This window comes from Schistocerca nitens, unplaced genomic scaffold, assembly GCF_023898315.1.
Source record: "Schistocerca nitens isolate TAMUIC-IGC-003100 unplaced genomic scaffold, iqSchNite1.1 HiC_scaffold_466, whole genome shotgun sequence".
In the NCBI taxonomy this organism is placed as follows: Eukaryota; Metazoa; Arthropoda; class Insecta; order Orthoptera; family Acrididae; genus Schistocerca; species Schistocerca nitens.
Genome location: NW_026045999.1, coordinates 2,265,650 through 2,288,020, shown reverse-complemented (window position 1 = coordinate 2,288,020; position 22,371 = coordinate 2,265,650). Strand labels below are relative to the sequence as shown.

The following is a 22,371-nucleotide window of genomic DNA, read 5'->3' as shown; positions in this document are numbered from 1 at the left end:
GCACGGAGTCCTGACCCGAATCCTATAGAACATCTTTGGGATGTTTTGGAACGTTGACTTCGTGCCAGGGCTCACCAACCGTTATCGATACCTCGCCTCAGTGCAGCACTCCGTGAAGAATGGGCTGCCATTCCCCAAGAAACCTTCCAGCACCTGACTGAAGGTATGCCTGCGAGAGTGGAAGCTGTCATCAAGGCTAAGGGTGGGCCAACACCACACTGAATTGCAGCATTACCGATGGAGGGCGCCACGAACTTTTAAGTCATTTTCAGCCAGGTGTCCGGTTACTTTTGATCACATAGTGTATTTATGAGTATCAATAGTAGTCAAGAGAAAATATGCATCTGTCTTGAGAAAAAGTAGAGAAAGAAAAGTTTAGTAAGATAAATGAATACGGCGCAGACGATTTTTTGGTCAAAAGAAAAGCTACAGAAAGCTTTCGTCAGTTATCACGTCCACTTTTATTGTTACTGACATTTAGTAGTGTAATACGTAAATCTGGCTATTCAATGTGAAGAACAACAACAAAACTAGAGAACGTAGCGGTGTGGTTTTTTGCGACGATGTTCAGAGGACGTGAGCTTGCTACCATGGTTCATTAAAAGACTGAAAACCAACGAGCGAACACTGTCGAATGCGAACCGAGCAGTAGTGAATGGAGTTCGCTCGCGCTCGCGTATCGTTTACACCGCAGAGACTTGTCTGTCGCTGACGGTCGTGTTCGCTCCGGTGTGAAACCAGGTTTAATTGGAACACGAAATGCGAGCCACGTGCGGGGACCGAAACTGAAAAGAAGGAAAGAAGCCTCGGCAGGGCAGCTGGAATGCCGAGCATGCAGATCGCTCTGGAGGACGGCAGTAAAATTGAGAGCGCTCAGGAATGCGGCCCCGCCTCCCCGGCAGAACCTGCCGCGCAGCCCGGGGGCGGCGGAGGCGGGCGACAGGCGGGCGCCGAACCCGGGACTGCAGGCCGCCGCGCCCGAGCCCGTCAAGTGGCGTACTAAAGGAGTTTTGCTATTTGGGGAGCAAAATAACTGATGACGGTCGAAGTAGAGGATATAAAATGTAGACTCGCAATGGCAAGGAAAGCGTTTCTGAAGAAGAGAAATTTGTTAACACCGAGCAAAGCGTCAGGAAGTCGTTTCTGAAAGTATTCGTATGGAGTGTAGCCATGTATGGAAGTGAAACATGGACGATAAATAGTTTGGACAAGAAGAGAATACAAGCTTTCGAAATGTGGTGCTAGAGAAGAATGCTGAAGATTAGATGGGTAGATCATATAACTAATGAGGAGGTATTGAATAGGATTGGAGAGAAGAGGAGTTTGTGGCACAACTTGACTAGAAGAAGGGACCGGTTGGTAGGACATGTTCTGAGACATCGAGGGATCACAAATTTAGTATTGGAGGGCAGCGTGGAGGGTAAAAATCGTAGAGGGAGACCAAGAGATGAATACAGTAAGCAGAATCAGAAGGATGTAGGTTGCAGTAGGTACTGGGAGATGAAGCAGCTTGCACAGGATAGAGTAGCATGGAGAGCTGCATCAAACCAGTCTCAGGACTGAAGACAACAACAACAACGTGTGATGGTTTGGATAGATGTCTGCCTATTACACATTACGATACTCTTCAACTGTCGGCGGTCTCTGCCAGTCAACAGACGAGGTCGGCCTGTACGCTATTGTGCTGTACGTGTTCCTTCACGTTTCCACTTCACTATCACATCGGAAACAGTGGACCTATGGATCTTTAGGAGTGTGGAAATCTCGCGTACAGACGTATGACCCAAGTGACACCCAATCACCTGACCACGTTCGAAGTCTGTGAGTTCCTCGGAGCGCCCCATTCTGCTCTCTCACAATGTCTAACGACTACTGAGGTCGCTGACAGGTAGTACCTGGCAGTAGGTGGCAGCACAATGCACCTAATGTGAAAAACGTATGTTTTTGGAGCTGTCCGGATACTTCTGATCACGTAGTGTACGTTCCCACGCTGGCGAGCAGAGGAGATTGGCCATCTGGCGCTCTTTAGAACCAGGGGCATGAGGTGATGTGGCAGAAGTCGCTGCTAACGTCAGCAAAGAGTTATGTAGGGACCGGACGTTTGCTCTGGCGCGCATCAAGTAATTGTCAGTAATAAATATTTGTTAACAAAAGTAGCCTTTTGCCACTGAACACATTAGGAGGAGTCTACGGGTCATAAACACTATTTTTCAGTAATTTTACAGTGTCAGGAAACGTTGATGTTAAAGAATAAATGAATAACTTTGGCATAACCGAGGATGTACGGTCTTATACGAACTATACCAATCGTATGCTCAAATTACAGACTGTGCGTCATATTCGGCAGTCGGCGCCAGGGTATCTTTCGATCTAGTCCTGCGGTAGACCGTGCTCTAGTACCGTATAATGAGTGTGAACAAGTTCATTTTACGATATTTCTTACATAAACGCACCATAGTGGCTACCCGTGTAAAAGTTATATGCACAAGAAGCTTCTTGCCACTTCATTACGTAGAGCGTAGATACTGGTATTGCACTTTCAGAATCAGGCGACGCTGCTACGGCACCGCAAGAGGACATAAAACTACGAGAGCATCTCCACATAACAGGTAGGAAGAATTCCCTCTCGGCGGCTCACGAAGTCAGTTCAAGGACGGACTGGCTTCATTATTGCAAGATTCGGGTGGAAAAGCGTGCCCGGATATATTATACGCCTCACATACCACCATTTACGGACTCACCAGCAAAACTGAGTCATTTCTGTAGATTTAATACGACTGGGCGTTTCTTGCACCTAGAATAATGAAATTTGCCAAGAAGCAAGGTATCACAGTAGAACCAAAGGAAAAAATTTCGAAAGTGGCTAGTTTTTTATAATGTCACATGCAAAAAAGAAATGTCACAAGCTGTCTATGTGCATACATCTGTTATTCCCTTTCTTATTAGGAAGAGGTAGATGTATCAAGTTGATATTTATATCACGTATTACAGGCTATAGATCCTTGGTACATCGACATCTACATCTATACACCGCAAGCCACCTGACGGTGTGTGGCGGAGGGTACCTTGAGTACCTCTATCGGTTCTCCCTTCTATTCCAGTCTCGTATTGTACCTGGAAACAAGGATTGTCGGTATGCCTCTGAGTGGGCTCTAATCTCTCTGATTTTATCATCACGATCTCTTCGCGAGATATACAGGGTTATTACAAATGATTGAAGCGATTTCACAGCTCTACAATAACACTATTATTTGAGATATTTTCACAATGCTTTGCACACACATACAAAAACTCAAAAAGTTTTTTTAGGCATTCACAAATGTTCGATATGTGCCCCTTTAGTGATTCGGCAGACATCAACCCGATAATCGAGTTCCTCCCACATTCGGCGCAGCATGTCCCCATCAATGAGTTCGAAAGCATCGTTGATGCGAGCTCGCATTTCTGGCACGTTTCTTGGTAGAGGAGGTTTAAACACTGAATCTTTCACATAACCCCACAGAAAGAAATCGCATGGGGTTAAGTCGGGAGAGCGTGGAGGCCATGACACGAATTGCTGATCATGATCTCCACCACGACCGATCCATCGGTTTTCCAATCTCCTGTTTAAGAAATGCCGAACATCACGATGGAAGTGCGGTGGAGCACCATCCCGTTGAAGTCGGTGCTGTCGGTCTCCAGTTGTGGCATGAGCCAATTTTCCAGCATGTCCAGATACACGTGTCCTGTAACGTTTTTTCGCAGAAGAAAAAGGGGCCGTAAACTTTAAACCGTGAGATTGCACAAAACACGTTTACTTTTGGTGAATTGCGAATTTGCTGCACGAATGCGTGAGGATTCTCTACCGCCCAGATTCGCACATTGTGTCTGTTCACTTCACCATTAAGAAAAAATGTTGCTTCATCACTGAAACAAGTTTCGCACTGAACGCATCCTCTTCCATGAGCTGTTGCAACCGCGCCGAAAATTCAAAGAGTTTGACTTTGTCATCGGGTGTCAGGGCTTGTAGCAATTGTAAACGGTAAGGCTTCTGCTTTAGCCTTTTCCGTAAGATTTTCCAAACCGTCGGCTGTGGTACGTTTAGCTACCTGCTTGCTTTATTCGTCGACTTCCGCGGGCTACGCGTGAAACTTGCCCGCACGCGTTCAACCGTTTCTTCGCACACTGCAGGCCGACCCGTTGATTTCCCCTTACAGAGGCATCCAGAAGCTTTAAACTGCGTATACCATCGCCGAATGGAGTTAGCAGTTGGTGGATCTTTGTTGAACTTCGTCCTGAAGTGTCGTTGCACTGTTATGACTGACTGATGTGAGTGCATTTCAAGCACGACATACGCTTTCTCGGCTCCTGTCACCATTTTGTCTCACTGCGCTCTCGAGTGCTCTGGCGGCAGAAACCTGAAGTGCGGCTTCAGCCGAACAAAAGTTTATGAGTTTTTCTACGTATTTGTAGTGTGTCGTGACCATATGTCAATGAAAGGAGCTACAGTGAATTTATGAAATCGCTTCAATCATTTGTAATAGCCCTGTACGTAGGAGGGAGCAATATACTGCTCGACTCCTCGGTGAAGGTATGTTCTCGAAACTTCAACAAAAGCCCGTACCGAGCCAATGAGCGTCTCTCCTGCAGAGTCTTCCACTGGAGTTTATCTATCATCTCCGTAACGCTTTCGCGATTACTAAATGATCCTGTAACGAAGCGCGCTGCTCTCCGTTGGATCTTCTCTATCTCTTCTATCAACCCTATCTGGTGCGGATCCCACACTGCTGAGCAGTATTCAAGCAGTGGGCGAACAAGCGTACTGTAACCTACTTCCTTTGTTTTCGGATTGCATTTCCTTAGGATTCTTCCAATGAATCCCAGTCTGGCATTTGCTTTACCGACGATCAACTTTATATGATCATTCCATTTTAAATCACTCCTAATGCGTACTCCCAGATAATTTATGGAATTAACTGCTTCCAGTTGCTGACCTGCTATATCGTAGCTAAATGATAAGGGATCTTTCTTTCTATGTATTCGCAGCACATTACACTTGTCTACATTGAGATTCAATTGCCATTCACTGCACCATGCGTCAATTCGTTGCAGATACTCCCGCATTTCAGTACAATTTTCCATTGTTACAACCTCTCGATACACCACAGCATCATCCGCAAAAAGCCTCAGTGAACTTCCGATGTCATCCACAAGGTCATTTATGTATATTGTGAATAGCAACGGTCCTACGACACTCCCCTGCGGCACACCTGAAATCACTCTTACTTCGGAAAACTTCTCTCCATTCAGAATGACATGCTGCGTTCTGTTATCTAGGAACTCTTCAACCCAATCACAGAATTGGTCTGATAGTCCATATGCTCTTACTTTGTTCATTAAACGACTGTGGGGAACTGTATCGAACGCGTTGCGGAAGTCAAGAAACACGGCATCTACCTGGGAATCCGTGTCTATGGTCCTCTGGGTCTCTTGGACGAATAGCGCGAGCTGGGTTTCACACGATCGTCTTTTTCTGAATCCATGCTGATTCCTACAGAGTAGATTTCTAGTCTCCAGAAAAGTCATTATACTCGAACATAATGGGCCAAAGTGACTCGTAAGTCGATGCAGTCAAAAGATACAGCCATTATGTCAAATAATTTGATATTGGGAAACTCCCTCATTAAAACCTTGACATAGGACCATGAACGTTTGCAGGAAGGAATGTTTCTGAGTAAAAGTAATGGGAAAAAACTCGCAAAACTGTTAATTTGTAATTATATCACAAGGAAAAACTTTCTTTTGTCATTTGTTATCCGAGTTCAAACATGAAATTAAAAGAAATTTTGGGTCGTGCTTCGGTAGCTCAGACGGTAGAGCACTTGCCCGCGAAAGGCAAAGGTCCCGAGTTCGAGTCTCGGTCGGGCACACAGTTTTAATCTGCCAGGAAGTTTCATATCAGCGCACACTCCGCTGCAGAGTGAAAATCTCATTCTGGAAACATCCCCCAGGCTGTGGCTAAGTCATGTCTCCGCAATATCCTTTCTTTCAGGAGTGCTAGTTCTGCAAGGTTCGCAGGAGAGCTTCTGTAAAGTTTGGAAGGTAGGAGACGAGATACTGGCAGAAGTAAGGCTGTGGGACCGGGCATGAGTCGTGCTTCGGTAGCTCAGATGGTAGAGCACTTGCCCGCGAAAGGCAAAGGTCCCGAGTTCGAGTCTCGGTCGGGCACACAGTTTTAATCTGCCAGGAAGTTTCATGAAATTAAAAAGTTCTCGAACGTTCTGGAATCCTTGGGAGCGATATCTTGCCTGTAACAGGCAAAAATGGTCGAGAGCCTAGAGTTCCAGAGTGGATCAACACTCAAGTTTGTACGGAATCCCAGTTGAGCCCTGCCCTATTTTTATTCGACTTTATGCAGAACAAGGATGTAGAGGAGTCATGCTGCTTTTGTCCTCGAAAAGACATGGACTTCAGAAATATAAACGTACTGCAGAAAAAAAGGGTAAGTAACTGGTAATGTGATGCAAAAATATGAAAATTGTATTCTAGGTTTATTTTACATCCTTACTCGAGAAAATTAAAAAAAAGATATATTTCCAGTTAGTAATAAATGTTAAATGATATGCGTTCACTTTGCTTTAATACAGATCCATCTACTGCTTTAAGTATCAAGTAAATTGAGATTTTATATTTTTTTCTCATTTACGCCTGACCGCTTCGTAACAGTTTTGGAACCAACGCACTTTGGAGTCCAATGCACAGTGGCCTGTGTAAGGCGGTCACGTCATTTTGATATCTGTTAACAATGTGCACGTCAGAGAGAGAGAGAGGGGGGGGGGGGGGAGAGAGTGTGTGTGTGTGTGAGAGAGAGAGAGAGAGAGAGAGAGAGAGTCACGTTACTGTTAAACAATCTTTGCTCTTGTTGTGCCACAATCTTAGACTCTCCGCAGTCTGATACATTCTTAGCTGAAGTGTGCCGCTAGGTGGCGGACGTATTCTGTAGTGCTGTTTTGACTTGTGATGGCATCTGTTAGATGAAGAAAGACTTATTGTAAAGGACAGAAAGGGTGAATATTATGTATACAGGGTGGTCCACTGATAGTGATTGGGCCAAATATCTCACGAAATAAGCGACAAACGAAAAAACTACGAAGAACGAAGCTCGTCTAGCTTGAAGGGGGAAGCCAGATGGCGCTATGGTTGGCCCGCTAGATGGCGCTGCCATAGGTCAAACGGATATCAACTGCGTTTTTTAAAATAGGAACCCCCGTTTTTTATTACATATTCGTGTAGTACGTAAAGAAATATGCATGTTTTACTTGGACCACTTTTTTCGCTTTGTGATAGATGGTGCTGTAATAGTCACAAACAAATGGCTCACAATTTTAGACCAACAGTTGGTAACAGGTAGGTTTTTTAAATTAAAATACAGAACGTAGGTACGTTTGTACATTTTATTTCGGTTGTTCCAATGTGATACATATACCTTTGTGAACTTATCATTTCTGACAACGCATGCTGTTACAGCGTAGCCGGCCGAAGTGGCCGTGCGGTTAAAGGCGCTGCAGTCTGGAACCGCAAGACCGCTACGGTCGCAGGTTCGAATCCTGCCTCGGGCATGGATGTTTGTGATGTCCTTAGGTTAGTTAGGTTTAACTAGTTCTAAGTTCTAGGGGACTAATGACCTCAGCAGTTGAGTCCCATAGTGCTCAGAGCCATACAGCGTAACTACCTTGTAAATACCACATTAATTCAATAAATGCTCAAAATGATGTCCGTCAATTTGCATTTGGCAATACGTGTAACGACATTCCTCTCAACAGCGACTAGTTCGCCTTCCGTAATGTTCGCACATGGATTGACAATGCGCTGACGCATGTTGTCAGGCGTTGTCGGTGGATCCCGACAGCAAATATCCTTCAACTTTCCCCACAGAAAGAAATCCGGGGACGTCAGATCCGGTGAACGTGCGGGCCACGGTATGGTGCTTCGACGACCAATCCACCTGTCATGAAATATGCTATTCAATACCGCTTCAACCGCACACGAGCTATGTGCCGGACATCCATCATGTTGGAAGTACATCGCCATTCTGTCATGCAGTGAAACATCTTGTACTAACATCGGTAGAACATTACGTAGGAAATCAGCATACATAGCACCATTTATATTGCCATCCATAAAATGGGGGCCAATTATGCTTCCTCCCATAATGCCGCACCATACATTAACCCGCCAAGGTCGCTGATGTTCCACTTGTCGCAGCCATCGTGGATTTTCCGTTGCCCAATAATGCATATTATGCCGGTTTATGTTACCGCTGTTGGTGAATGACGCTTCGTCGCTAAATAGAACGCGTGCAAAAAATCTGTCATCATCCCGTAATTTCTGTTGTGCCCAGTGGCAGAACTGTACACGACCTTCAAACTCGTCACCATGCAATTCCTGGTGCATAGAAATATGGTACGGGTGCAATCGATGTTGATGTAGCATTATCAATACCGACGTTTCTGTGATTGTCGATACTCGCGCAATTTGTCAGCTACTGATGTGCGGATTAGCCGCGAGAGCAGCTAAAACATCTACTTGGGCATCATCATTTGTTGCAGCGCGTGGTTGACGTTTCACACGTGGCTGAACACTTCCTGTTTCCTTAAATAACGTAACTATCCGGCGAACGGTCCGGACACTTGGATGATGTCGTCCAGGATACCGAGCAGCATACATAGCACACGCCTGTTGTTCATTTTGATCACAATAGCCATACATCAACACGATATCGACCTTTTCCGCAGTTGGTAAACGGTCCATTTTAACACGGGCAATGTATCAAGAAGCAAATACCGTCCGCACTGGCGGAATGTTACGTGGTACCATGTACTTATACGTTTGTGACCATTACAGCGCCATCTATGACAAAGCGAAAAAAGTGGTCCAACTAAAACATTCGTAATTCTTTACGTACTACACGAACATGTAATAAAAATGGGGGTTCCTATTCAAAAAAAAAAAAACGCAGTTTATATCCGTTTGACCCATGGCAGCGCCATCTAGCGGACCAACCATAGCGCCATCTGGTTTCCCCCTTCAAGCTAGACGAGTTTCGTTCTTTGTAGTTTTTTCGTTTGACGCTTATTTCGTGAGATATTTGGCCCGGTCACTATCAATGGACCACCCTGTATATTAAATGGCGAAAGAAATATAAATTTTGAAAATATTGTTTTAAGAGAACAAGTTCGAGGTAACACAGCAGTACAGTGCAGCTAGTTTGTCGGAATCATTATTGTCAGCTAGTTAATTTTTCTCATAGCTGAGAGAAGGACCACCACACTTCCCTGAGTCACGCATTAATATATTAACTGATTCAGCTGTTTGACTTTATAGAAATTCTCTGTTAACGTTGTACCCTTTTTAAACCAAGCATAGTATTGTTCAGATCAATGTTGTGTGTGAAGATGAGGCGAAGTTTTACTCTGTCTTTTTGAATACATACTTCATTCCAAAATATGGGGAGTTCAAAAAGTCTTTCCGCAGTGCCGTATGCCGCAGTGAATATACCGAAATGAAACTCAGTGAAATACAAGTTATTAATTCCAGAATGAGATTTTCACTCTGCAGCGGAGTGTGCGCTGATATGAAACTTCCTGGCAGATTAAAAACTGTGTGCCCGACCGAGACTCGAACTCGTGACCTTTGCCTTTCGGGCAAGTGCTCTACCAGCTGAGCTACCGAAGCACGACTCACGCCCGGTACTCACAGCTTTACTTCTGCCAGTACCTCGCCTCCTACCTTCCAAACTTTACAGAAGCTCTCCTGCGAAACTTGCAGATAGGCAAAGGTCCCGAGTTCGAGTCTCGGTCGGGCACACAGTTTTAATCTGCCAGGAAGTTTCATATCAGCGCACACTCCGCTGCAGAGTGAAAATCTCATTCTGGAAACATCCCCCAGGCTGTGGCTAAGCCATGTCTCCGCAATATCCTTTCTTTCAGGAGTGCTAGTTCTGCAAGTTTCGCAGGAGAGCTTCTGTAAAGTTTGGAAGGTAGGAGACGAGATACTGGCAGAAGTAAAGCTGTGAGTACCGGGCGTGAGTCGTGCTTCGGTAGCTCACTCAGATGGTAGAGCACTTGCCCGCGAAAGGCAAAGGTCCCGAGTTCGAGTCTCGGTCGGGCACACAGTTTTAATCTGCCAGGAAGTTTCATATCAGCGCACACTCCGCTGCAGAGTGAAAATCTCATTCTGGAAACATCCCCCAGGCTGTGGCTAAGCCATGTCTCCGCAATATCCTTTCTTTCAGGAGTGCTAGTTCTGCAAGTTTCGCAGGAGAGCTTCTGTAAAGTTTGGAAGGTAGGAGACGAGATACTGGCAGAAGTAAAGCTGTGAGTACCGGGCGTGAGTCGTGCTTCGGTAGCTCAGTTGGTAGAGCACTTGCCTGCGACAGGCAAAGGTCCCGAGTTCGAGTCTCGGACGGGCACACAGTTTTAATCTGCCAGCAAGTTTCAAGTTATTAATTTATTGAATTATCATTTTTACTTACAAATTTTCACATTAAATGTTGAAAGTGTCCACCCTGTTGTTGAATACACAATTCAATTCGTCTAATCATACAGCACGCGCAGCTAACAATCCTACGGCACTGCACAGATACTTCTTGAAAACCCCGTAGTTGTCTTGGAATATCGTTTCACAATAATAGTTACTCTCCCCATACCACTGTTTAAAGGAGGTTTATCATTAAGCATTGCCACACTGCACCGTATAGTACGCAACAGTTTGAATATTTATTTAGAAATAGGTCTAGCTTAGCCGCTCTCTGCTTGGTGTTTGTTGTCGAGCTTTCGAGAAATCTGCAACAACGTTGTCAAGATGCGAGGTAAGTCGAAATTTTGATTGGGGACACGTAATTGTTTTACTTCAGTTGCGCATTTAATATACGAGTAAAGAGAAGTTGTATTCAGACCAGTTACAGTTCAGCTCAGATTAGGTTCTGCTTAGTCAAAGATTAGCGTACATGTTTAAGTTGGACCACAGATTGTGGGTGTGTGGTGTCACCGCCAGACACCACACTTGCTAGGTGGTAGCCTTTAAATCGGCCGCGGTCCGTTAGTATACGTCGGACCCGCGTGTCGCCACTATCAGTGATTACAGACCGAGCGCCGCCACACGGCAGGTCTAGAGAGACTTCCTAGCACTCGCCCCAGTTGTACAGCCGACTTTGCTAGCTATGGTTCACTGACAAAATGCGCTCTCATTTGCCGAGACGATAGTTAGCATAGCCTTCAGCTACGTCATTTGCTACGACCTAGCAAGGCGCCATTACCAGTTACTATTGAGATTATGAATAATGCACCATCAAGCGCGATGTTCACTATTTATGGATTAAAGTTAAGTATTCCACCAGCTACGTCCTTTTTTGCTAGTCTAATTTACTTGACCTGTTCCAGACCTCACGCCAGCCTGCGTGAGCTAAAACGCGTGCCTTTCGGCTTCCTCTAAAATACCGGTTTGCCTCTCTTGCCAATCCACAACAGGGTGCATACTTTCGGTAACACGTAGATTTTTTTATAGAGCGGGAGATGAAGTCGGGCTAAATGTCACACAGAAACACATAGTGGGGAAGTTACAAACGAAATACAATGTCTCGTGTGAATAAAAGTACCATCACATTCTATCCTAGGGATCGGACGTCTAAAGCAGATTGTAATGCCGCTGTCATTTCCTCCATCGCATGCGCACGTAAGGAGTTACTTTAACGCGGTTTCCCCTGTCTGTGATGGTCGGGCCCACTTCGTAAAACGGTTACAAATTTATCTCACGATGTTGGCAGAGGCGTCGTACGATGTACAAATTCTCATCAAAACTGTCCGGACACTCCTATGTAATGCGGCCACACATTGCTTCCAAATGGTTCAAACGGCTCTGAGCACTGTGGGAGTTAACGTCTGACAAGGGAACCTCCCCATCGCATCCCCCTCAGATTTAGTTATAACTTGGCACAGTGGATAGGCCTTGAAAACACAGATCAATCGAGAAAACAGGAAGAAGTTTTGTGGAATTATGAAAAAATAAGCCAAATATACAAACTGAATAGTCCATGCGAAGATAGGCAACATCAAGGATAGCCTGAGCTCCCGTGGTTAGCGCGAGGAGCTGCGGAAGGAGAGGTCCTTGGTTCAAGTCTCCCCTCAAGTGAAAAGTTTTTCTTTATTTTCGCAAAGTTATGATCTGTCCGTTCGTTCATTGACGTCTCTGTTCACTGTAATAAGTTTAGTGTGTGTGTTTTGCGACCGCACCGCAAAACCGTGCTATTAGTGGACGAAAGGACGTGCCTCTGCAATGGGAACCGAAAACATTTGATCGCAAGGTCATAGGTCAACCGATTCCTCCACAGGAAAGCACGTCTGATATATTCTATACGCCACTGGTGACGGCATGTGCGTCGCATGACAGGAATATGATGTCGACCCACCTAACTTGTACACTTGGCGAATGGGTAAAAAGATTCTTCTACATTGCCAGATTTAGGTGTTCTTGTGGATGTGAGAATTACTCCCAAAAAAGTGATGAAAACATAAGAGTTTGTCACATAAACTGCAACAAATGAATCCAACAGTTTCACAGTCGCACACTTTTCCCTGTGCTCTGTCAAAACATATGTTTTTAACGTTTTCAAATTTTTCCGGGTGTAGACCGTCAAATCCTGCATAAGTCCAAGCAAATCTGAACAGGTCCTGGAATTTTGGAGATCAAAGTTGATTACTTGTGAGTGCCTGAACTTTGATAATTGTCTGAAAATAAAAAATAAAATTTTACGTTCGAAGGAAGACTTGAAATAAGGACCTCTCGTTCCGCAGTTGCTCACGCTAACCACGGGACCACGGCGCTCCTGAGTTTACATCAACCTTGATGTTGCCTATGTTCGCATGGACTACTCAGTTTGTATATTTTGCTTATTTTTTCATAGTTCCACACAACTTCTCCCTGTTTCCTCGATTGATCTGTGTTCAGTTTTTCAAGGCCTATCCACTGTGCCAACTTATAACTAAATCTGAGGAGGGTGCGATGGGGAGGTTCCCTTGTGAGGTCATCAGTGCCCTAGAAGCTAGAACTACTTAAAGGTAACTAACGTAAGGATATCACACACATCCATGCCCGGGGCAGGATTCGAACCTGCGACCGTCGCAGCAGCGCGGTTCCACACTGAAGCGCCTAGAACCGCTCGGCCACAGCGGCCAGCACGACATTTATCCTACCGAAGTTTTGCGGGATACGATCGAGAGTCATTTCTTGCAGGATGTCCTGCGCCAGCAATACTTTCGCAATTATGGACGGTTGTAAGACGCAGCAGCATGCCTCAGGATTTGTAGAGGAGACTCGTAGCGACTTGTTGAGGCTAAGCCACCCCGAATCGCTGCCCTGCGCTGGGGAAAACGATGTCCGGCACGATGTTAGGAGGTGTGCCACGGCTTCTGTCACAGCGTTGCTTCCAGTGCACAGTGTGACATACGAGGTGCATTCAAGTTCTAAGGCCTCCGATTTTTTTTCTCCGGAATGGAAAGAGATAGAAACATGCGCATTGTTTTAAAATGAGGCCGCGTTCATTGTCAATACGTCCCAGAGATGGCAGCACCGTACGGTAGATAGAATTTTACCGCCAGCGGCGAGAATGAGAACTGTTTTAAATACTTAAAATGGCGACGTTTTCCTTACTCGAACAGCGTGCAATCATTCGTTTTCTGAATTTGCGTGGTGTGAAACCAATTGAAATTCATCGACAGTTGAAGGAGACACGTGGTGATGGAGTTACGGATGTGTCGAAAGTGCGTTCGTGGGTGCGACAATTTAATGAAGGCAGAACATAGTGTGACAACAAACCGAAACAACCTCGGGCTCGCACGAGCCGGTCTGACGACACGATCGAGAAAGTGGAGAGAATTGTTTTGGGGGATCGCCGAATGACTGTCGAACAGATCGCCTCCAGAGTTGGCATTTCTGTGGGTTCTGTGCACACAATCCTGCACGACGACCTGAAAATGCGAAAAGTGTCATCCAGGTGGGTGCCACGAATGCTGACGGACGACCACATGGCTCCCGTGTGGCATGTTGCCAAGGAATGTTGACGGGCAACGACAGCACGAATGGGACTTTCTTTTCGTCGGTTGTGACAACGGATGAGACGTGGATGCCATTTTTCAATCCAGAAACAAAGCGCCAGTCAGCTCAACGGAAGCACACAGATTCACCGCCACCAAAAAAATTTCGGGTAACCGCCAGTGCTGAAAAAAACGACGGTGTCCATGTTCTGGGACAGCGAGGGCGTAATCCTTACCCATTGCGTTCCAAAGGGCACTACGGTAACAGGTGCATCCTACGAAAATGTTTTGAAGAACAAATTCCTTCCTGCACTGCAACAAAAACGTCCGGGAAGGGCTGCGCGTGTGCTGTTTCACCGAGACAACGCACCCGCACATCCAGCTAGCGTTACGCAACAGTTTCTTCGTGATAACAACTTTGAAGTGATTCCTCGTGCTCCCTACTCACCTGACCTGGCTCCTAGTGACTTTTGGCTTTTTCCAACAATGAAAGACACTCTCCGTGGCCGCACATTCACCAGCCGTGCTGCTATTGCCTCAGCGATTTTCCAGTGGTCAAAACAGACTCCTAAAGAAGCCTTCGCCTCTGCCATGGAATTATGGTGTCAGCGTTGTGAAAAATGTGTACGTGTGCAGGGCGATTACGTCGAGAAGTAACGCCAGTTTCATCTATTTCGGGTGAGTAGTTAATCAGAAAAAAAATCGGAGGCCTTAGAACTTGAATGCACCTCGTACAGGAAAACAGTCGCTGCTGAAGCCGTAGTATTGCCCGCCACACTCGCATCCGGTAAACCTGCACTCTACTACATTCTCAAACAATCACTGCTAGTAAAACGCGAGAGTTCTGTTGTGAATAAAAAGCTGTGACCAGATTCCAGCAGGGGGTAACTGCTAGAGATGGGCAAACTCGTTCATCCCTGGGAACTAGTTCACTGCTAATCGTTCTTTTTTGGGAATCGTTCATTTTTACTCTTTCACCGTTCATTTGCGCTTGGTATACGGTTCTTACGAAAAACTGAAAACTAGTAGTGTAGGTGACTGAAGGATGCAGGGCACCAAGAGGGGGCACTTGCCTCCCCCCTGGAGTATAGAGTTTTTATTCATTGCAGAATTCTTACACACTTTCAGAAGTAATTTCTGTGATTCTGCAGAACCTCTCGTTTAGCCAACCGTAGCCTTGTGTGGCTGATCGCAGGGAAATCATATAGGGTGGCGCACGGAAAACCGGCCCCGAGTACAGACTGCTCGCCAATTACGGACTATGTGTTGCCCGTTACGAGCAGATACAACAGACAGACAAACACGTAATAATCAGGCAGTGAAGAAATAACAAGCTAATGAAAGCAACAACTGCGAAACACTCGATGACGATGTGTAGAGAGCTGGAGAAGAGAACATGAAAATCTCACGCGACGCGTATGGGTTATAGCTCATGTAGTCTTGTAAACCTGTTGGTGGCTGTTTGCCAACGTAATAGACCACAAGTGTCTTGTATAAAATTCTTCGTTTCGACTTCCACTACATAGCTATGCTACGTTGTAATCAATAATCGTTTACACCCTATATATACTTCACGTTGTCTCTGAGTTCGTAGGCAAAGTTGAGACTTTATGGAAGCATAAAATAAAATCTGGTTTTCTCATCATACTTGCGTCACACGCTTATTAAAAATGGGGTTTTTATGTTGCATTATTAAAGTTAATGCAGCAATAATAATAATAATAGTTAAGTTCGCAGTAATCAAGTTTTTGGTTTGAAATCCCCTTCTGAACAAATGTTTGAGATAATGAGTAAATACGATTTTACGGCAATCTATGTCTTTTCAAATGGAGACGCACCGCTTTTCCTACTGAGCCAAAATGGCCCACAACCCACGTTTTTTTTTTTTTTTTTTTTTTTTTTTCACAGAAACCAAACTAGCAGGTAATGCAAATTGGAAACAACCAAAATTAAAAATAATTACAGCTTTCCTAAATGTAATGTTTCGTATATGAAAGATACACGAAAATCGTTTTATATGAATTTTCTTACACTAAAAATGAAGAAAATTATTGAAAGTTAGCTGCTAAATCAAGTCGATGAAAGCAAAAAATATATGAATAACAAAAACACTTGCCTTCTTATAAGTACGTCATCTGCTCCTCATCGATATAATGAAGTGAGCTGATTTGCCCTTTTGTTACCTGAAGAGACGTACCTATCACATACAAAGTAATTTTTATGTAATTTACGTAACTATAAAATACTTTTTGATTACCGGTCGTGGACGCTGAATAGCGAGACCCAAGTGCAAGAACAGTTTGGAACACATGTAAAATGGGCGAGCGCAGTGAACGAAACGAACAACTAGATACTGAACTAACTAGGAGCAGTCGGCAGTGGAACTGAGACAGGCGGTCATGCGAAGAACGACGAGTGCGGCCGAGGGAGACCGAGACTGAGACGAGCACGCGACCGAGGCTGGAACGAGAACTGCCCAAGTGTACTAGTGAACTATGAACCGATCGTTCCTCGTTCCCAGGAACTATAAGTACACCTCCGCGACGGAAGTGAACTATGAACCGATCGTTCCTTGGAATTCGTTCCTCGGTCCTTTCGTTCATCTTGGTGAACCGTTCCTTTGCACCCGTTCGTTCGCTTCTAATGAAGCTGCGGGCCTATGGGGTATCGTCTCAGTTGTGCGACTGGATTCGTGATTTCCTGTCAGGAAGGTCGCAGGTCGTAGGAATAGACGGCAAATCATCGAGTAAAACTGAAGTGATATCAGGTGTTCCCCAGGGAAGCGTCCTGGGACCTCTGCTGTTCCTGATCTATATAAATGACCTGGGTGAGAATCTGAGCAGTTCCCTTAGGTTGTTCGCAGATGATGCTGTAATTTACCGTCTAGTAAGGTCATCCGAAGACCAGTATCAGTTGCAAAGCGATTTAGAAAAGATTGCTGTATGGTGTGGCAGGTGGCAGTTGACGTTAAATAACGAAAAGTGTGATGTGATCCACACGATTTCCAAAACGAAATCCGTTGGAATTCGATTACTCGATAAATAGTACAATTCTCAAGGCTGTCAATTCAACTAAGTACCTGGGTGTAAAAATTACGAACAACTTCAGTTGGAAAGACCACACAGATAATATTGTGGGGAAGGCGAGCCAAGGTTGCGTTTCATTGGCAGGACACTTGGAAGATGCAACAAGTCCACTAAAGAGACAGCTTACACTACACTCGTTCGTCCTCTGCTGCGCGGTGTGGGATCCTTACCAGGTGGGATTGACGAAGGGCATCGGAAGAGTGCAAAAAAGGGCAGCTCGTTTTGTATTATCACGTAATAGGGGAGAGAGTGTGGCAGATATGATACGCGAGTTGGGATGGAAGTCATGAAAGCAAAGACGTTTTTCGTCGCGGCGAGATCTATTTACGAAATTTCACTCACCAACTTTCTCTTACGAATGCGAAAATATTTTGTTGAGCCCAACCTACATAGGTAGGAATGATCATCAAAATAAAATAAGAGAAATCAGAGCTCGAACAGAAAGGTTTAGGTGTTGGTTTTTCCCGCGCACTGTTCGGGAGTGGAATGGTAGAGAGATAGTATGATTGTGGTTCGATGAACCCTCTGCCAAGCACTTAAATGTGAATTGCAGAGTAGTCATGTAGATGTATATGTAGATGTACCCATCTCTAATAACTGCCCCTTGTAGCCTCTCCTTGCGGACGCTTATGCCTGCGGAGAATTGACATTGTCCGGGAGAGCACAGGCAGCATTTCCCTCCAGTTTAAGAGTAGCATTTGGTCAGCTTTAGGACAACAGTTGTACTCCGTCGTGCGTGGCCGCTGCTCAACGCTCTAGCGTACTCAGTGTGTGTGGTGGCCTTTCTCTTCTCTCTGCTGGGAGCGTCCGTGCCGAGTCCTTGAGAGACGGTGTGACTCAGCGAGAGGAGAGAAAGCGACTCTCTCTCTCTCTCTCTGTCGCTGGACCGTGTGAGCGCCGGGACCTCACAGCAGTGCGCGCAGCGTGTAACGGCTGTTAATATCCGCCAGGTAGGTCAGTGATACCCGCCACGGTAGCTCTGCGTGATCGGTCATAGAGGTAGCTGCCCTCTGTAATAGAAAACTGACTGAACGGATCAACGATGAACTTCAACAGGCGGCGTGGGACGTCCGCCCCTAACAAATACAATGAACTATAACGAACAATATTATATACACTGCTGGCCAAACAGAAATGCAGATGATAAACTGGTATTCATTGGATAAATATATTATACTACAACTGACATGTGATTACATTTTCACGCAATTTGGGCGCATAGATCCTGAGAAATTAGTACCCAGAACAACCGCCTCCGACCGTAATAACGGCCTCGATACGCCTGGGCATTGAGTCAAACAGAGCTCGGATGGCGTGTACAGGTACAGCTGCCCATGCAGCTTCAACACGATACCACAGTTCATCAAGAGTAGTGACTGGCGTATTTTGACGAGCCAGTTGCTCGGCCACCATTGACCAGACGTTTTCAGTTGCTGAGAGATCTGAAGAATGTGCTGGCCAGGGCAGCAGTCGAACATTTACTGTATCCAGAAACGCCCGTACAGCATCTGCAACATGCGGTCGTGCATTATCCTGCTGAAATGTAGGGTTTCGCAGGGATCGAATGAAGGGTAGAGCCACGGGTCGTAACACATCTGAAATGTAACGACCACTGTTCAAAGTGCCGTCAATGCGAACAAGAGGTGACCGAGACGTGTAACCAATGGCACCCCATACCATCACGCCGGATGATACGCCAGTATGGCGATGACGAATACACGCTTCCACTGTGCGTTCACCGCGATGTCGCCAAACACGGATGCGACCATCGTGATGCTGTAAACAGACCCTGGATTCAAAAAATGACGTTTTGCCATTCGTGCACCCAGGTTCGTCGTCGAGTACACCATCGCAGGCGCTCCTGTCTGTGATGCAGCGTCAAGGGTAACCGCAGCCACGGTCTCCGAGCTAATAGTCCGTGCTGCTGCAGACGTCGTCGAACTGTTCGCCCAGATGGTTGTTGTCTCGCAAACGTCCCCATCTGTTGACTCAGGGATCGAGACGTGGCTGCACGATCCGTTACAGCCGTGCGGATAAGATGCCTGTCATCTCGACTGCTAGTGATATGAGGCCGTTGGCATCCAGCACGGTGTTCCGTATTACGCTCCTGAACCCAACGATTCCATATTCTGCTAACAGTCATTGGATCTCGACCAACGCGAGTAGCAATGTCGCGATACAATAAAGCGCTGTCGCGATGGCTACAATCCGACCTTTATCAAAGTCGGAAACGTGATGGTACGCATTTCTCCTCCTTACACGAGGCATCACAACAACGTTTCACCAGGGAACGCCGGTCAACTGCTGTTTGTGTATGATAAATCGGTTGGAAACTTTCCTCATGTCAGCACGTTGTAGGTGTCTCCACCGGCGCCAACTTTGTGTGAATGCTCTGAAAAGCTAATCATTTGCATATCACACCATCTTCGCCCTGTCGGTTAAATTTCGCGTCTGTAGCACTTCATCTTCGTGGTGAAGCAATTTTAATGGCCAGTAGTGCATATTTGTTAGACAACTGCAATGTGCATGTATGCGCATATGTGGGTGTATTTCACTGCAGTTCAATGTTAATCACTATGCGTAAAAAAGAATTACTGGTAGCAAATACTAGTGCAAAAGATCATAAAAATTGTCAGTATGTAATCATATTTTTCGGTGTGAACAGGCATTATGAATTTAAACTAACTCGTTCGACATTACAGTGGGAGAACGGATTTATAATCCATTGAATAAGCTAACTATTACTCATCTTCTGTGAATAATTCGAATGAATGCCCTGATAACGTCCAAATCTACCGATATCTCGACATGTAACCCTCCTTTCCATTTCAAGGCATTTTCCAATTCGTGCCATAAAAATAACAGGGGCTTACTTGTCGACATACTGGAGTTTTTGATGAATTTACCCAAACGCATTCTCGCACGTAATACAACAGGCTGGGAAAAGCTTAACTTCTCCTTGGGCAATGTGTTGAACATTACAGTCTGAATACTTCACAGGCTACATATCCCTAATCAATAAAATGTAGGTAGTTCTTGTGTGCAGTGTATGCAATTGATATGGTGACAAAAACTTTTTTAAAATATGAATCTTTAAAACCAAGAAAAATTGTTACTTTACTTTGTTTCAAAGTCTACATCGTAATACCATCTGCTATCTGAGTCCATGTCCGAAACATCTGATAGTAAATTAAGGATGATAGTTCTAGGCTTTTATCCATCTTCACCTCACTGTGAAAGTCTTATTATTGAAACTTTTCAGTGTGACACAACACAGCTGTCCATTGCTTCATGCACAAGCCTTTCAGTGTCTGTTATCTTGAATGTTTCTTCCCCCCCTACATAGCTTGTAACCTGTCCGCATATTAATTCTATCGGACTATACTGACAGTAATATGCGGGTAAACGCTAAACTTGAGACCACGTTCACATGCAAGTAAGTCAAATTCATACATTCTGTCGCGTGACTGTTATAAATTAACGATCTGCAGGAGTTCAGCACGAGTTATTGCAATTCGGTCGCTCTATGAATGAAACTGTGTTATCGCAAAATACGGCAAACAGCAGTTCCAGTTTGTGATTCGCGGCTAGCCGCTCGGAGAGAGAGTGAATCTTAGGCCGGTATTACACTATCAAATTTCTTTGTCAAATATCTTTGTCAAAAATCTTTGTCAACGATATTTGATGGTGTAACAGGAACTTTGTCAAATGTCGTCCAATATTTGATCAAATCTAGGGCCTCGCTGTAGATTTGATCAAAGAAATCGCTTGTCTTCTGTTCACTGCAATGTGACATGTTACCACATGGAGCGCTAGCATCGCTGCAGCGTTCTGTCGTCTGTAGTGTTTTTATAACCATTGCCGGTAAATACAATTGGTGTGTGCCGACAACTACAAAATTAATAGAGATGTATGAAGCTCATGAGGCACTTCACAAAGTTAGGCACCCTGAATACAAAAATAGATTAAGAAGATTGGAGACCTGACCTGACCTGACCTGACCTGACCTGACCTAACCTAACATAGTACCTGGGTGTTGAAATGACGAGTAACTTGAGTTGGAAAGACCACATAGATAATATTGTGGGGAAGGCGAGCCAAAGGTTGCGTTACATTGGCAGGACACTTAGAAGATGCAACAAGTCCACTAAAGAGACAGCTTACACCACACTCGTTCGTCCTCTTTTAGAATATTGCTGCGCAGTGTGGGATCCTTACCAGGTGGGATGGACGGAGGACATCGAGAGGGTGCAAAAAAGGGCAGCTCGTTTTGTATTATCACGTAATAGGGGAGAGAGTGTGGCAGATATGATACGCGAGTTGGGATGGAAGTCATTAGAGCAAAGACGTTTTTCATCGCGGTGAGATCTATTTACGAAATTTCAGTCACCAACTTTCTCTTCCGAATGCGAAAATATTTTGTTGAGCCCAGCCTACATAGGTAGGAATGATGATCAAAATAAAATAAGAGAAATGAGAGCTCGAACAGAAAGGTTTAGGTGTTCGTTTTTCCCGCGCGCTGTTCGGGAGTGGAATGGTAGAGAGATAGTATGATTGTGGTTCGATGAACCTTCTGCCGAGCACTTAAATGTGAGTTGCAGAGTAATCATGTAGATGTAGAACACGAAAGAGGTTCATGAACTGGCGATCATGAACTCTCTCGGGTTCGCAGTTGAAGCTCGCCGCCAGCTGGGCATATTTTCGCTGTGCGCCTCTAATCCGACTCACCGTCTTTCTCCGCGGCTAGCAACTGTAGTGGCAGCAAAAGCAGGAACAGCGCTAGGGGCACGTGCCCGACCCGTCTCGGCGAGCGCATCTCAGCGGACTGAGCGCGTGGGACTGACGCCGCGGGCAGAGCGGCCAGAGATATACAAACCCCTCAGCAGACAGGTGAGCATCGCGTCGCGCACGCCGACGTCTTGCGATAGCGGCGGAAGTGGGGGAGCGTGGGGGAGGGCGTGAGCAGAGAATCCCCGCGCTTTCAAGGCCGCAACACTGCCTGCAGTCGCCCGTGAGAACAACCGCTTTCAGCTTTGTTTTATTTAATAGAATTAGGACGAAATATCAGTCGTTCCGTATATTTTCACTCAATTGGCCTCGTCAACACAGAAAGTATAGTAATAACATCAGCTTTATGAGTAAATAATGGTACATTTCATTAAGGGAACTTACAGTGTCAGTTGCTAATTCACTTAATAACATCAATACACAGTTAC

General features: G+C 45.3%; 1 protein-coding gene across 3 annotated transcripts in view; it reads right to left on the bottom strand.

The window, feature by feature from the left end:
• LOC126232230 (uncharacterized) overlaps window positions 1-22,006 on the bottom strand; it is a 205,206-nt gene extending 183,200 nt beyond the window's left edge. For 2 of the 3 annotated variants that reach the window (XM_049942526.1, XM_049942525.1), the window contains exon 1: window positions 21,884-22,006. In XM_049942526.1, coding sequence (XP_049798483.1) covers window positions 21,884-21,971 — 88 coding nt within the window. In that variant the 5' untranslated portion in view covers window positions 21,972-22,006. The remainder of the gene's footprint in view (window positions 1-21,883) is intronic. The other variant, XM_049942527.1, reaches the window with a different exon arrangement.
• Between the last annotated feature and the right edge of the window lie 365 nt (window positions 22,007-22,371).